Below are 13,525 nucleotides of genomic sequence, written 5' to 3'. Positions count from 1 at the left end.
TCCCCCCTCTTAATCCATACAGTTAATCAAACTGACAAAAAATCAAGGGGGGGGGGGACACAAGCAAAATTAACAGTGGAATCAATATTAATTTAGGCCAAAGACTTCACATATTAGTCTATTTTACTATATAAGTGTCCCTTACATGTGTGGATGTACCTTTTTGGGAAATGTGAGGGATGATATTCCTGCTGACTCCTCAGTGTTCAAAGCACCCTCCCTAACTTAACATAAAGTCCTTGAAGCCAACTCACTTGGCCATTTTGAGCTACGTAGCAAGTAGCAAGTAGGCATGATTGGAAAAGCATCTGACTACATCCTGACAGCCAGACACACAATGATGATACAGTATTAGTGTTGCTGATGGGATCTCAGCATTTCTGCAGTCATTGTGCCTTCAAGAGATTTAGAGTTAGTGGGGGGGGGGGGGGGGATGGTTCAGTATAGTGTAGGTTTTATATATGATGTGCTGATGGAATGTTGTGTTGAGGCCTTAGTCTATTATCCAAAATTACACAGTGTGTGGCCAGGCAGACTTCCCAGGTAAGGTAAGGGCATTCAACAACCCAGGCACCACTACTTAACATTCTGGCCCATAACTCTTGCAGCCTGTACCCTGATTTATAAACCTGTTTATGGCTTTGAGATTTAAGGTCCTTGCTGTATGTTTTAGGTTTTCTATAACACCACATTGTGCAATTCCAACCCTAAGGCAAATAAGAGTTAATATAGTTTTTGGTGGGTTATTGGTAGTTTTGGTAGGTTATTAAAATGTTGATCTAAATGATATTTTAAGAAGCTTAATTTATAGTTGCTATTTAAAAAAAATACCCCCTCCCTGTTTTTATTTTATGATACTGTCTCACAGTTTTCAAATGGTTAAATCGCCTTGTAATTACTTTTGGATACAGATGGTCGGTAACAATAAATGACACAGGTTTTTGTTTTTTAAAAAAGATTTTTAAATTTTAACTGTTTATATCAGATTGTAAAACTTTCTTAAAACATATTTTAAAAAGGGCAAGGATCTAATCATTCATATTAATTTTACAACTTGTAATTCTATTTTCTGCATATGTTACCAGTTGTCCTATTCTGAACATCCTATCCTGAAGACGGAGTACACATCATATCTCTCTCAGCCTTACCTCTCTCTAAATACAAAGATAAAGACAGTGAACAAGGCAATTTGGGTGAGATAGGCCCAGAACACAAAGGCCAAATAAGGTGGCTTCTGGCAGCTTTGGGAACACGGCAATGAACCAATGCACACCCCCAAAGTATCCGGAAGCCGGTCCAGTGCCACCAGAACTGCATGAAAATCTGTTTTATAAAATATTTTATTTTCCAACTGCATAACATTTGTTCAGCTGCACATTAGAATAATGTCCATGTAGATCTGGACAAAGTGGAGAAGTCAGGGTGGAACAGATGGGGAGGAAAAAGTGGCTCAAACCTGCTTTTACTGACAGCACTTCAAAACCCTGCTGACTGCACCAGCCCTCCCAAGGCAGCCCAAATGTGCACAACCTGACTACACAGAATAGCATCAAGCTGCTGGGTAATTTTTTTGTTGTTGTTGCCTCCCCGCCATACATGCACACAAATACACTGCTGACAACTGCCTAGGTGCCATCCCATTGGATGGCTGCTCCTTTGAATGGCCACATAGTCCTACCTGTGATCCTTCACCAGTACAGGGCATCAGAGCATCAGTGTGCTCAGTAAAACATTGGAAAATCACAATTATGGAGAACCCTCTTCACCCTGGACTGTCTGGTTTGCGCATGTTGTAATTACATCCATTGGAGGTGTCACCCTTTCACTTTTTTGCATTTCCGTCCTGACTGCTTAGGTACAGTGGCTCCCTCCATTTTAAATGCACACTTGCATCAAGGTGTTTATATGCAGCTTTAGGGTTAGGGTTAGGATAGATCAAGGCACTTATATGCAGGGTCAAAGGTACACATTTCCCAGGCTAATTCAGAATATTCCACGTTCTTTTCGCTCCCGTCTTTAGCTCTGGAGCATGGCTTCAATCTGATTTCCACCTGCTTTAGAGACATGTGTCATCCAAATGCCCCACCTTGCAAGTGGTTTGAAACTGCTTTATTTGGCTTGTGAGTTTCACCCCATCTAAATACAAACAAAAGAGGTCCCACATGTTGATAAACTGAAAACCTATCTGAAAACATTTCAGAAAAATTGCTTTTCATCTTGCAATGAAACTTACATTTCAGAATATGTATTAAACTTATATTAAAGCTTCTATTAAAGATGATAAACATTTATGTTAATAATTAATAGTTATATATAAATATATTATTTATTTATTATATAATATTTATATTATAATAATATAATAGTATATTAATAATTATATAATTATATTTATATTAAAGCTTCTACTAAAAATGAACATTTTTTTTCACTAGCGATTTAAACTGTGATTTTAATCATTAAAACATGAGTCCTGCAGAGACACAATTTAACTCATGACTGAAATCAGTTTCAAGTAAATCAAATCAACATTGTTCATTCATAATTTTATAAATAAGTTATAATAAATTATGGAGCCTTCGTACAGGCTTCAGTTCATGCATGCCTTTTCTCTTTATATCACTGAAAGAGAGACAGGGTGTGCATCATCCAGGATGACACCAGTTCCAGGGACAACAGACTATAGAGAATGAGATACTAAAGGGATTCTATTTCAAACATGCACAGCCTCTATTGATCTCCTGCATTCCCCCCCCCACCCTGGAATTCTAATGACATCCGAATTCAGCCACTTGCGTGTGAATAGAACATGCTACTGTACCAAACTGTAGAAATGATGGCATCTTAACAGTAACATTTCACAAGACTAAATAGGTAGCAGGAAAACAGATTGTGCACATCAAGTATATAATGTATTACAACACTTAAAAGTGGTATAACCCAAGTGTCACATACCTGAAAGAACAGGAAGAGTTTTATCATGCCACACGGCACACTATATATCTCTCATATGCCTAATTATCAAAAGTAATTTGTCATGATGATCAACACATCCAAAAGACAAAAGGATTAATTATTCTCTTCCTTGGATTGTTGCCTATCTCTCCTCTTACCATTAAGAGGCATGTTACCATTGCCTCTTACATCATATGTTCAAGAAGAAAAAGTACCTCTGGAGCTTGAGTGTGCCCAAAATATCATTCTCATTATCGAACAACAATTTCTGCCCATTTTTCTGAAAATGCCAGGTTTCTTGTAGTGTTGTGAAAAGTCTTCCATCCTCCATTTTGTCTCAGGGGGCAATGATGCCATCCTAAACAAGAACTTTATATGTTTTAGATTTTACTGAAAAGAATGAATGATCAGATTTCCTTAAATGCATATTTAGCTAAAACGCTCAGTAACCAATGCAAACAAAGCCCTGTTTTGTTGATACACAAAATTTATACATTGCACACTAATCAGTTACATACTAATCAGCATATACAGAAATCCAATCATATTACATATTTATGGAGCAGAATCTGAGAAATATCTTCATCAATTTTACAGAATATTAACATTTTAGGATTACACGCAAATATTTAATTCCTTACCTCGATTTGTTGTTTAGGCAAGCAAAATGCAATTAAGTCTTATTATCCTTTCTATTTTAGATATTCCCTCCTCAGATTTATGTTTTAAATGAGTGTTGTACCCTTCTAGCTGGTTGCTGGAAGACAGCTGTTCTGCCTGGGGGGAAATGAATAATACCACTGAGAATGCCTTAATTCCAGTGTCACTCAAATGCCGAAAAGCAGCCAGTGCTCCTAGAAATGTAGGATTTTGCTCTCTCTTGTCCCATACAGCAGTACTATAGCAGTACTAGCATGTCCTTGTCCCACATAGTATCACACTATAGCAGTACTAGAAGTGTACTAGTTACTCAAGAAAACTATCACGACTATCTTAAAAAGTAGTGAGTTTATTTCCACTCACCTGATGCAAACTATCATTTACAGCCTTCATCATCTTCCATTTGCAATGATCTCTTGTACTACTATGCATAGTCCCTCCAAACAAAAAGAAGGTAGTAGCAGATATTGCAGTTTTCCAGTTGGGAAATAAATATTGTTTTCAAATTTGGGAATACATTTTTACTTATCTACTTCTACTCTTGGCTTATGTGTGACCAGATGAGGATTTATATATTCTTCTAGTATGTTATAGATGATTATAATAATGTAATTCAACAGGTGTTGATAATATTATATATTTACATGTTATGATTTGAAGCATGTACAATTTGTAAAAAAATATTCAGACGAAGTTGCATGCAAAATGGTCCAAAACCAGCAAATTCTGAATATTTATATTTGCCCTTCATTTCCAAAACTGCATGGAGATGTTAACTTAAATGTAAATTTCAAATTTTCTAAAAATATGTTAGCCCATTTTTTGAATTATAAAACAAAAACTACAGAAATCTGTAGTTTTTGATTTTTCAGGTGGCACCCAAACTGATTGATGGATCACTCCAAAAAAATCTTACCACACTCTTCCTTTGAGTCCTGTTTACAGATTCTACATATGGATCTGCTGAGGTTTGGTTCCAGGACACCCCATGGATACTAAAACCCATGGCTGTTCAAGTCCCATCATATACAATGGCATTGTAAAATGGTGTCCTATATATAAATTAGCAAAACTAAGGTTAGCTTTTTGGAATATTTTTAGAACACATTTTCAAGCCATGGATTATTGAATCCAAGGGTGCAGAATCTGTGAATATGGGGGGCTGACTATAAATGCTTTAAAGAATAGCATCCACTTTTTTCAAAATCCAGAAATTCCTTAATCCTAATGTGTAGAGGTTGGCAAAATGAACCCCATGAATCACATGCAGTCCTAAAACATATACAGCACCCAGGACCCTCTGACAAATTGCCCACCCTATCATCAATTGTGGCTCCAGAACCCTCTGGTTGACCCTATTAGTCATATCAATATAATGTTGTCTGAAGTTAGGACTTAAAAGCACATCTTTGAAAAAGAAATCATTACTGACAAGAGAGTTTCTCAGAGGATGTCTTTAACAATCCAGAACAGCTCAGATACCTCCTGAGGCAGTTGAGGTCCCAATTGTTAACCATCCCTATGTCTTGTGGTAGTGAATTCTTTTCATAGCCTTGGGCAACTGACACATCTCATCTGAGAACAACAACTACTACTACTACTACTACTCCAGCCTTTTTCAAAACTATTCATAATAGGGAAAAAGAATTAAAACCAATCAAATACATGATCTAGCACAATACATTCCAGACCTGGACAGAGAGATTGTTTTTTTCAATTTTCTCCTGAGATGAAAAATATCCCAATCATAGAAAAAAAAATTCTGTGCACAGGGAGTTTCAAAAAAGACACAAGTTGTTCAGTCATGCATTCTTCACTTATTATTATTATTATTATTATTATTATTATTATGCTTTATTTATATAGTGCTGTAGATTTAAAACCTGAAAGAGAGCAATGCAGAAACAATTTCATTAGGTATCCTAGTCTGTGCACAGAATGGATCCTACACACAACAGCATTTATTTTTATCTTTCTGATATGAACTTCATAACTGTTAAAACTACTGATTATCATTGCAAATAATTTCCAGATGTATTTTCAGTAGGCAGCCATTAGATAATCCTGTGTCAGAAGATACAAAATGAAGATGGAAAGCCTAAGATGCCAAAACTTCCCAAAGGATCATTTGTCCCTGCATTAAAAGATCAAATTATTTAGTTTGCTGAATAATTAAAACAATATTTAATGGAATAATCAGCAGTAAAAATGTTCTAGTTGTCTATCATGTTTTTACTCTGGGCAATATAACAGTTCCAATTAACTAAGTGCTTTTCATCACACCCTTGATACTTAAGAATCTGCAGCTCAGTTTCTGAAGTTCTTAGGAAAGGTGATCATAAATATTTCAAGAAATAATGGACCTTCAGACTTTTCAGTGTCACACAAACCGATGAGCAGCTCAAACAGTCAAAGTTGCCTACTCCAAGCCTTAAAAACTATGAAGGTTTTAGATTGGTGGTTTCTTTAAAATGTTTTATCCCTAATGATATAAATAAAATACAGTGTGCCTGTGCCATAGGCGGGCGCGCTATACGCGGTCTTGAGCGTATGCACTCAAGCCGCGGGGTGGAAGGGGCAGTGCATCCCATTCAATTGAATGGGGGCGCACGCCCATGGTGCCCTGTGCACCGCTGCACTGCCATGCACGCTTGAGCATAGGCAGAATTCGCCTTACGTAGTGGGATCCAGAACGGATCCCTTACATAAGGCAATGGCCAACTGTATATCAAGAACTGACTGGACACTGACAATCTGAAATAATGAAATAAACGCATACAACATATACTATCTTTTCCAGAAAGTAACACTTTCCAATAGCTCTGGCAAAATACAACTTATGAGAAATATCAGTTTTGTATCAGTTACGTGGTAATAAATGTTTTCAAAGTTCCTTCTCAGTCTAGCACTTGGTCTGGATCCAGATTTAGTAGTACACAGTGGGGATGGATGAAGTAGACCTCCCTGACCTTTCCCTTTACATTACATTACAGCATTTTCATACCCCTGAAAATGCTCCAAAGATCAGAGGACCTCGGTAAATAAGAGATGTGGTAGTCCAGGGATAAGCAGGGAAATCTGGCACAACACGCAACACATTACGATATTGTGGCAAGACCAACAATGTGGTCTTATCATATTTATTCCAGCATAAATTTTCATTGTTCTAGAATTCATTCTGCTTGAAGTGTTATTATAATGGTGGTTTCATATCAGAGATGGTAATCCTACAGCCTTTTAAAAAAAGTTACTAAGCAACTTAGCAATAGTGTATAATGATGGACATTCATAATATAGTGAGTGGTTGTGTAACAATTGATACTCTCTGATTAGAAATGTTAGTATTTCTATCTCACAAATCAGGATGAAAAATTTCCAGTTTTCTCCCCACTGCAGATAAAACCTTTCTGAGCAGTTCCTGCCTGATATCTGCACACCTCAGTGTTTCAGGAAATCATTCTGTGGAAAAATACCATACTTTTTTTTTCCATATGTGAAAAAGAATGGGGGGCAGTATCTGGGCAGCCACATTTTTTGTTCATGGGCAAGATTGTTGGTTTTGAGTAGAAAAGCAGTAATTTTGAAAACTAAAAATCTTCCACAGGGGGAAAAAAAAAAAGAGCAATCTTGCACAACAAAACCACGCTTCTTTTTTGTGTCTGACCCAAACAGCTGTTGATAATCCAAGATATCTGATGTCTAGGTCCCTGACAACTCATTCAGTTGATCCTGTTTGTGCAAATCAGTCTGAATGAGAGAGTTTAGACAAATCTAGAATATGCGTGGCACTGTATTCTGATTTACTTGGAAGGGTTTGTTTTTAAAAGAAAGAAGTCAACTCTCATGCTGAACATGAGAAAAATTCTGAAGAAAGCTCTTTTAGGCAAGCTGCAGCTCTCAAAGTATAGAGGTGTATCAGCTCTGCGTGATCCCCCAACCTTTGTTGAGACACCAACTGAAAGTGTATTCAGAATCTGCCTTTCCACTCCAGAAAGCTATTGTAGTCTTAATAAATGTTTTCATTGTACAACAATAATAGGAAAGACCTGCTAACATCTTTGTTTGTGGACTCCTGTATAAAACTTGGGGACTCACACAGTTAGCATATAATGCCAAAAGGATATTTTTCTCCTTTACCCTGCTATATCTCCACAGGTGGCCTAACCAATAGTATTGTAAGGCTTTCATTAAATGTGACAGTATTTGGATAGAATTGTACCACAGTTTCAGCCTCCCATGAGGGATTTTCCTTTGTTGCAAATCTATATACCTGAACCAAGGAGAAAAAAACTTGGGTTTGAAATTCCTCTCAACATTAATTGAAGGGTGATAGCAATTAATTAAATCAAAACAATTTTTTTTTTTTGCAGCAACCAGTTAACAGATAAAAGCCTGTCTGAATAAAAATGACTTTCCATTCCAGCAGAGAGAGAGCAAACCGTGGGTTTACCAAGCCACTGACCAAGTCCTGTTTTTAAAGTGTACTCATATTTATCCATTTACATTTTAAAACGTAGGCATGATTTTGTCCATATTATTATTATTATTATTATTATTATTATTATTAACCTTTATTTATAAAGCGCTGTAAATTTACACAGCGCTGTACATACAATCTTTTTGATTGGGCAGTTCCCTGCCCTCAGGCTTACAGTCTAAAAAGACACGACACAAAGGGAGTGGTGGTGGGGAAGGGGCCTCTCTAGTAGGATCCATATGAAATGTACTGCTAGCCTCATAAACACACAGGGTTCTGAAGCAATATACATCTGTCTTGTAACCAGTCTGGCAATGTATAGAGGGTAATTTGAACAAAAACCTCAAAACCACTAAAGTTTATTCCAATACTCATTCCTAATACCTAAAAACAACTAAAACATCCTGTTACAAATATTAGATCAATGCTGATAGCCCCTCTCTGAGCTCCACCACTGCTAGACAAAGGAGTTTATCACCGGGGGGAAATGAGGAAAAGCAGGGGTTTAAATGGACATTATCACGTGAAAATCATGTGATCGCACTGAAGATTTTCACACGACATCACAATTAAACAAGACGTATCCTGGAATTAACCATGTAATAACCAGCAACAAATCATTCAAAGGGAAATCACAAGTTATTGCCAGGATAAGTCCTGTTTAACTGCGATCTGAATTAAAATCTTCAACACGTTCAAATGATTTTCATGGGATAAAGTTTGTTTAAACCTCCACTTTTTCCCTATTTTCTCCCATGTGATAAAGTCCCTACATGGCAAAGGGCTTTTTCACTCCTGGTAGTTCAGTAGTGAATGCACACACAAAGAAAATAGCTGTCATTGACCTTCTGCTGAGCATTTTTCCCCAGGGTATTTCATGGAAGGACAGCATCCATATTGTAACCTTGAATTCTACTGCTCTGGTTATATTTCTTCCCCATTGTCCTGATTGTTGCTGAAACGTTTAACAGAGTGATACATTTTAAGATTTTTGCTGTTATTTCTACGTTGCTTGTTAGCCATCTTAGGGGCTGAATTCCAAGATATTAAGGCAAGAAGTAACCGTTTTTAAATAAATCGGTAAATGTATGAATGTGTAGTTGCCCATATTGATAAATACCTGAATGCATTTAACTTGCAAGCATTATCTGTGCAGAAAATACATTTCTTGCATGGAAAAAGGCATTTTCTACACACAAAAATTAATATTTCTGCACAGAAAATGCTGTTTTTCTGGGTGGAGATGTCATTTTCTATGCAGAAAATACAATTTTCTGTTTAAAAAATAAACATATACCATTTTTCAAATGTCAAATAGTCTTCAGAAATTGCAGTTTTCATGGATTTTCTCACACCTAAGAAGTAAAATGATAAAATTATTCACTGTTGCTTGCAAGAACAATGTTTATTAAGATTTATCTCTCGCCTCACAGGGGGTCTTGGCCAGTCATGCAATATGACTACACACAAAAGGCTTGTATGTAAACACCCACTTCCTGTGAGGACTGAAAAATTATTGATGATCCACATAAATAGATGTGAGGCTATCTTGCAAGACAGGATCTCTGAGTCTATATACTGTATTATTCAGATGGTGAAAATAATCTGCTATGAATCCGAGTTGAATCTATGTTGTCCACATGCATCCTAAATGCACTTGACTCAATTTGTGGAGAGCTGCCAAAAAAAAAAAGAGAAGAAAAAACAAAACACCGAACTTGGGATAATTCGTACCATTTTTTCTTTTGATTTTTTTCAAAAGATTTGCATCATTGGCAGTGTAAATAACTATCCAAATAGATACAGGATTTAGCCCTGCATACCTGGCTGTGTCTTTCCCCTCCACTGAGAGGTCCCTTCCAGGGCAGCCCAGCTTCCCAGGCAGTCACTTGGTGGGAATGGGTGAACTTCTGCTCTTCCCCCTTGCAGAAATCCTGGGCTGCCAGCATCTTAACAGCTGGCATGCATGAATGTGCTTCAAGGAGGGGAATGGCCCCGGCAAGCTTCTCGTGGTGGTTGGCTGGCATGATTGCTTATCCCCACTCTAAAGAAGATTCACACCCAACAGCAGCTTGGGAAAGGTCTTGGCAGCCAGGACTACTTCTCCTGTCACTTCCTCCCAAAGCATGGGGCTGGTGTGTGCTTGCAAGGGGTAAGGGAGTGGTCATAGCAGCCAGCCACCTCCCAAAGTCAGCCAGGAATGCTCTTCTCTCCCCCCCCCCCTTTTTTTTTTTTTATAATTGTGCTGCTTTTTCATTTCTAATTGTTTGAAATGGTCAGTAGACTAATGCAATAAATTGAGCTTCCTCTTCTATTCCTCTGCAATGCCCTCAACCTGTTTTCACTCGCCTATATATACAGAGAGAGAGAGAGGATGTCAGTTTTTCAGCCAGATGATGGAGTGGAAGGAGGCAATAGAAAAATAAATCCTGTCCAAGAGAACTATAAAAATGAGAGAGAGAGGGTGGTTCAGATAAGAATGGCTATCTGAACTCCCACATCCTATGTTACAACCTGAATTATGAGCAAAACATGCACAAATGATCTGAAATACACCATCTGAAATATACCATTCTTCTTTTTCTTTTTAAAATATTTTTTCTGATAGGAACCAAAGAAGTAGCCTAAAGAAATGAATAAGCCTGGAAAATGAGAAGGACATCATTCAGGCCTTGAAAGAAAAAGAAAGTGGTATGTAGAGCAATGAAGACTCCCATTTGGCCTATCTGGATGAACCCAAGTCCATGATGGTTTGTTTGTACACACAATAACTTAAACTAATTTGCCTCAGTTCAGAAAAAAAGCCAAACTTCATTCAGTTAGTTGAAAAGAGACAGCTAACTTCACTTTGTGGCTTTGCCAAAGAATGAAAGGAAATAAATGATAAGTGTTGCTATAGCTTAGTGTTACAGCCAATTGCAGCCTATTGACATGTTACAAGATTAAGTAGCCTTTAGAGCTCAGAATACTGGGAATCTGATCTTGCAAGACAGGATCTCTGAGTCTATAAATTTGCTAAGCATACAACTAATAATAGGCCATATATATTTAATCATTCATTGGACACATTTCCATTTTGTTCTCCTCATCCTGCTTTCTGTTACATCTGGCTAAGAATTACAGGAATGTTAACAGTATATTAAGTCTCTTCCCAATGCTTTTTCAGTTCTTGGGTCAGCAAGAATGGCTGACCTGATTTCGCTTAACCCTCTAAAGCTAATCATTACAGGGGATAGGCTAGGCTTGCAAAATGCCATCTTGATGAGAGCAAGCTTCATAAAAAGCTACTGCTAAAATGGGAAGAGATCAGAAGATTTCCATTTAAATGTGTCAAGTCTCAGCTGCATCAGCAGAGATATTTTGATTGCTGTGGCTAGAAACAGACAAGTTGTGGAAAGCATTCAGATCCAAGTAATTACAATAGCTAATTATGAGGGTCAGAGTTTCAGTAAACTAAATGATAGTTTTAATGTCTGAGCCATTTGAGAATTTTACACACTCACTGGCACTGAAACCAAACATGACTTTTTGTACAGTGTAAATAGAACTATTATACTAACATGATCTGGGAGATAAATATGTCAGCTTGTCCACAAGCAACTGTATGCGGCACACAAGGGAGAGAGATTTCTTCTCTCTCGTGGAATTTGTACTGCTTTGAAAATAAGGAACAGAGAAATTGTGTATGTCATCACAGTAAAAGATCCAAAAAATAATTTCATGACAATTAGATTTTTTTCACAAGCCAAATGAGAAAAGGCTCTGTGTGTCTGCCTTCAAATTGCCTGCTGACTTACAGTAACCCCATTAATTTCACATAATTTTCATAGGCAAGGAATCCTCAGAAGTGGTTTATCAATTCCTTCCTCTGAAAGATAGCCTGCAGCACCTGCTATTCATTCTGGTTTCTAATCCAAGCACTAACCAGGTCCAACTCTGCTTAGCTTCAAAGATCAGACAGGATCTGGACTCTGGCAGACTCATCTCCAAATTGCACACTGTTCCTTTCCAGACCAGAACAAGGAATGAGATTGCACAGAAGACACTACATGGATCATCAAAACTTTGTGTATGCAGGTTCAATACCAGGAGGTCCCCAGATATACTGTATCAGAGCAGCTGGTAAGGACTGGATCCAAGCTTGTAGTACTTGCTTTCTCTGTGTCCCCCTACCATCTTCCCAATCCAAACTTCCCCAAATACTGTAGGAGGCTCAGATGGGGACAGTTCTAATGGTTCATGCCAGCTAATAAAAACAGTTCTTGCCTCTCTATCCTTTCCCAATGCACCTGTCTTGTTAGCACATGAGTGGATGATTGCTGGATTCACTTTATACAGGGTCAGACAAAGGAATCACCTTTTCCTATTCTGAAGGATGTTATGATGAGCCCTGTTCTTGCTGAAATCATGCTAATTTTAAAGAATACAGAAACATAGCGATTTGTGAGCAGCTATTATAAAACATCTTGTCCATTGCATAACTTGGGCTGTTTCTGCTACTATGGTCACTCCTACACTCCCCCTTAACCCACCTCCCTGCCCTATGCCCTACCCATTTTTTTTCTTTTCTTTTTTACTTTTTAGCACAATTTGAGTTTTGAAAGAAAAAAAATAGACAAAAAATAACAGAAACTAAAATCAGACTGCTTGGGAATAGTGGGGGGGGGGGGGAGAGAAAATAGAAGACTGTGACACCACATGACTACCAATATTGCAACATGGAGGAAACGTTTTGCACTTGATGACTACTGGGACTGCAGTGCAACTGGGAACTTAACAGGTTTCCCTTATCAATTAAAAACATGCCCTAACTATGCTTGGGAGACACAACAGTTATGTGTCTAAGGCCTGTTACAGACTGCCAAAATAAAGCTGCTTCGGGTCTCTTTGGATGTATGCTGTTTAAATGATGCATGCATCCTAAGAATCCGGAAGCTGCACCAAAGCTGCACTCCAGTGCTTAGGAATGGAGTGTGGCTTTGGCGCGACCTCCGGACTCTTAGGACCCATGCATCATTTAAATAGCATACCTCCAAAGAGACCCGAAGCAGCTTTATTTTGGCAGTCTGTAACAGGCCAAAGGCACTATTTTATGACTATAATTGCAGGTTAAAAGCCCCATGTGATAATCTCCTTAGTGTCTGCAAAGCAAGGCACAAGAAGAGTGAGTGCTGGGCTTCAGGAATACCTGGAACCTACAGAGAATTCATGTCTGCTTACCCTTGTTCTAACATGCAGTTTAACAATAAACTAAACTAAAAGTAAATCAAAGAGATTTGTGATGGCAGCTAGGTTCTTAATGCACCCATTTCTTGCAAAGATGCCATTTAATTTATAGCAGAATTATTGAGGGCAAATTTCAATACACTTTAAAATGGCTTTAAACTGGTTACTATTATCACATTAATGAAGGGCTTCCCTGGTAGAAACATT

The 13,525-nt window shown here is 37.8% G+C and overlaps 1 protein-coding gene across 2 annotated transcripts in view; it reads right to left on the bottom strand.

The window, feature by feature from the left end:
- Positions 1 to 13,525, bottom strand: part of KCNIP4 (potassium voltage-gated channel interacting protein 4) — a 434,206-nt gene that overhangs the window by 400,968 nt on the left and 19,713 nt on the right. The window contains exons 1-2 of one of the 2 annotated variants that reach the window (XM_089524726.1): positions 3,597 to 3,656; positions 3,171 to 3,313 (exon numbers count right to left, since the gene is read on the bottom strand). The exons of the other annotated variant lie outside the window; for it this stretch is intronic. Coding sequence (XP_089380852.1) covers positions 3,171 to 3,312 — 142 coding nt within the window. The 5' untranslated portion in view covers position 3,313; positions 3,597 to 3,656. Of the gene's footprint in view, positions 1 to 3,170; positions 3,314 to 3,596; positions 3,657 to 13,525 lie in introns of those variants that run through there. 2 annotated transcript variants of the gene reach the window in all.

This window comes from Sceloporus occidentalis, unplaced genomic scaffold (genome assembly GCF_023333645.1).
Source record: "Sceloporus occidentalis isolate IW3139 unplaced genomic scaffold, rSceOcc1.0.p SCAF_5, whole genome shotgun sequence".
NCBI classification, from domain to species: Eukaryota; Metazoa; Chordata; class Lepidosauria; order Squamata; family Phrynosomatidae; genus Sceloporus; species Sceloporus occidentalis.
This window is presented reverse-complemented; position numbering and strand designations above follow the sequence as displayed.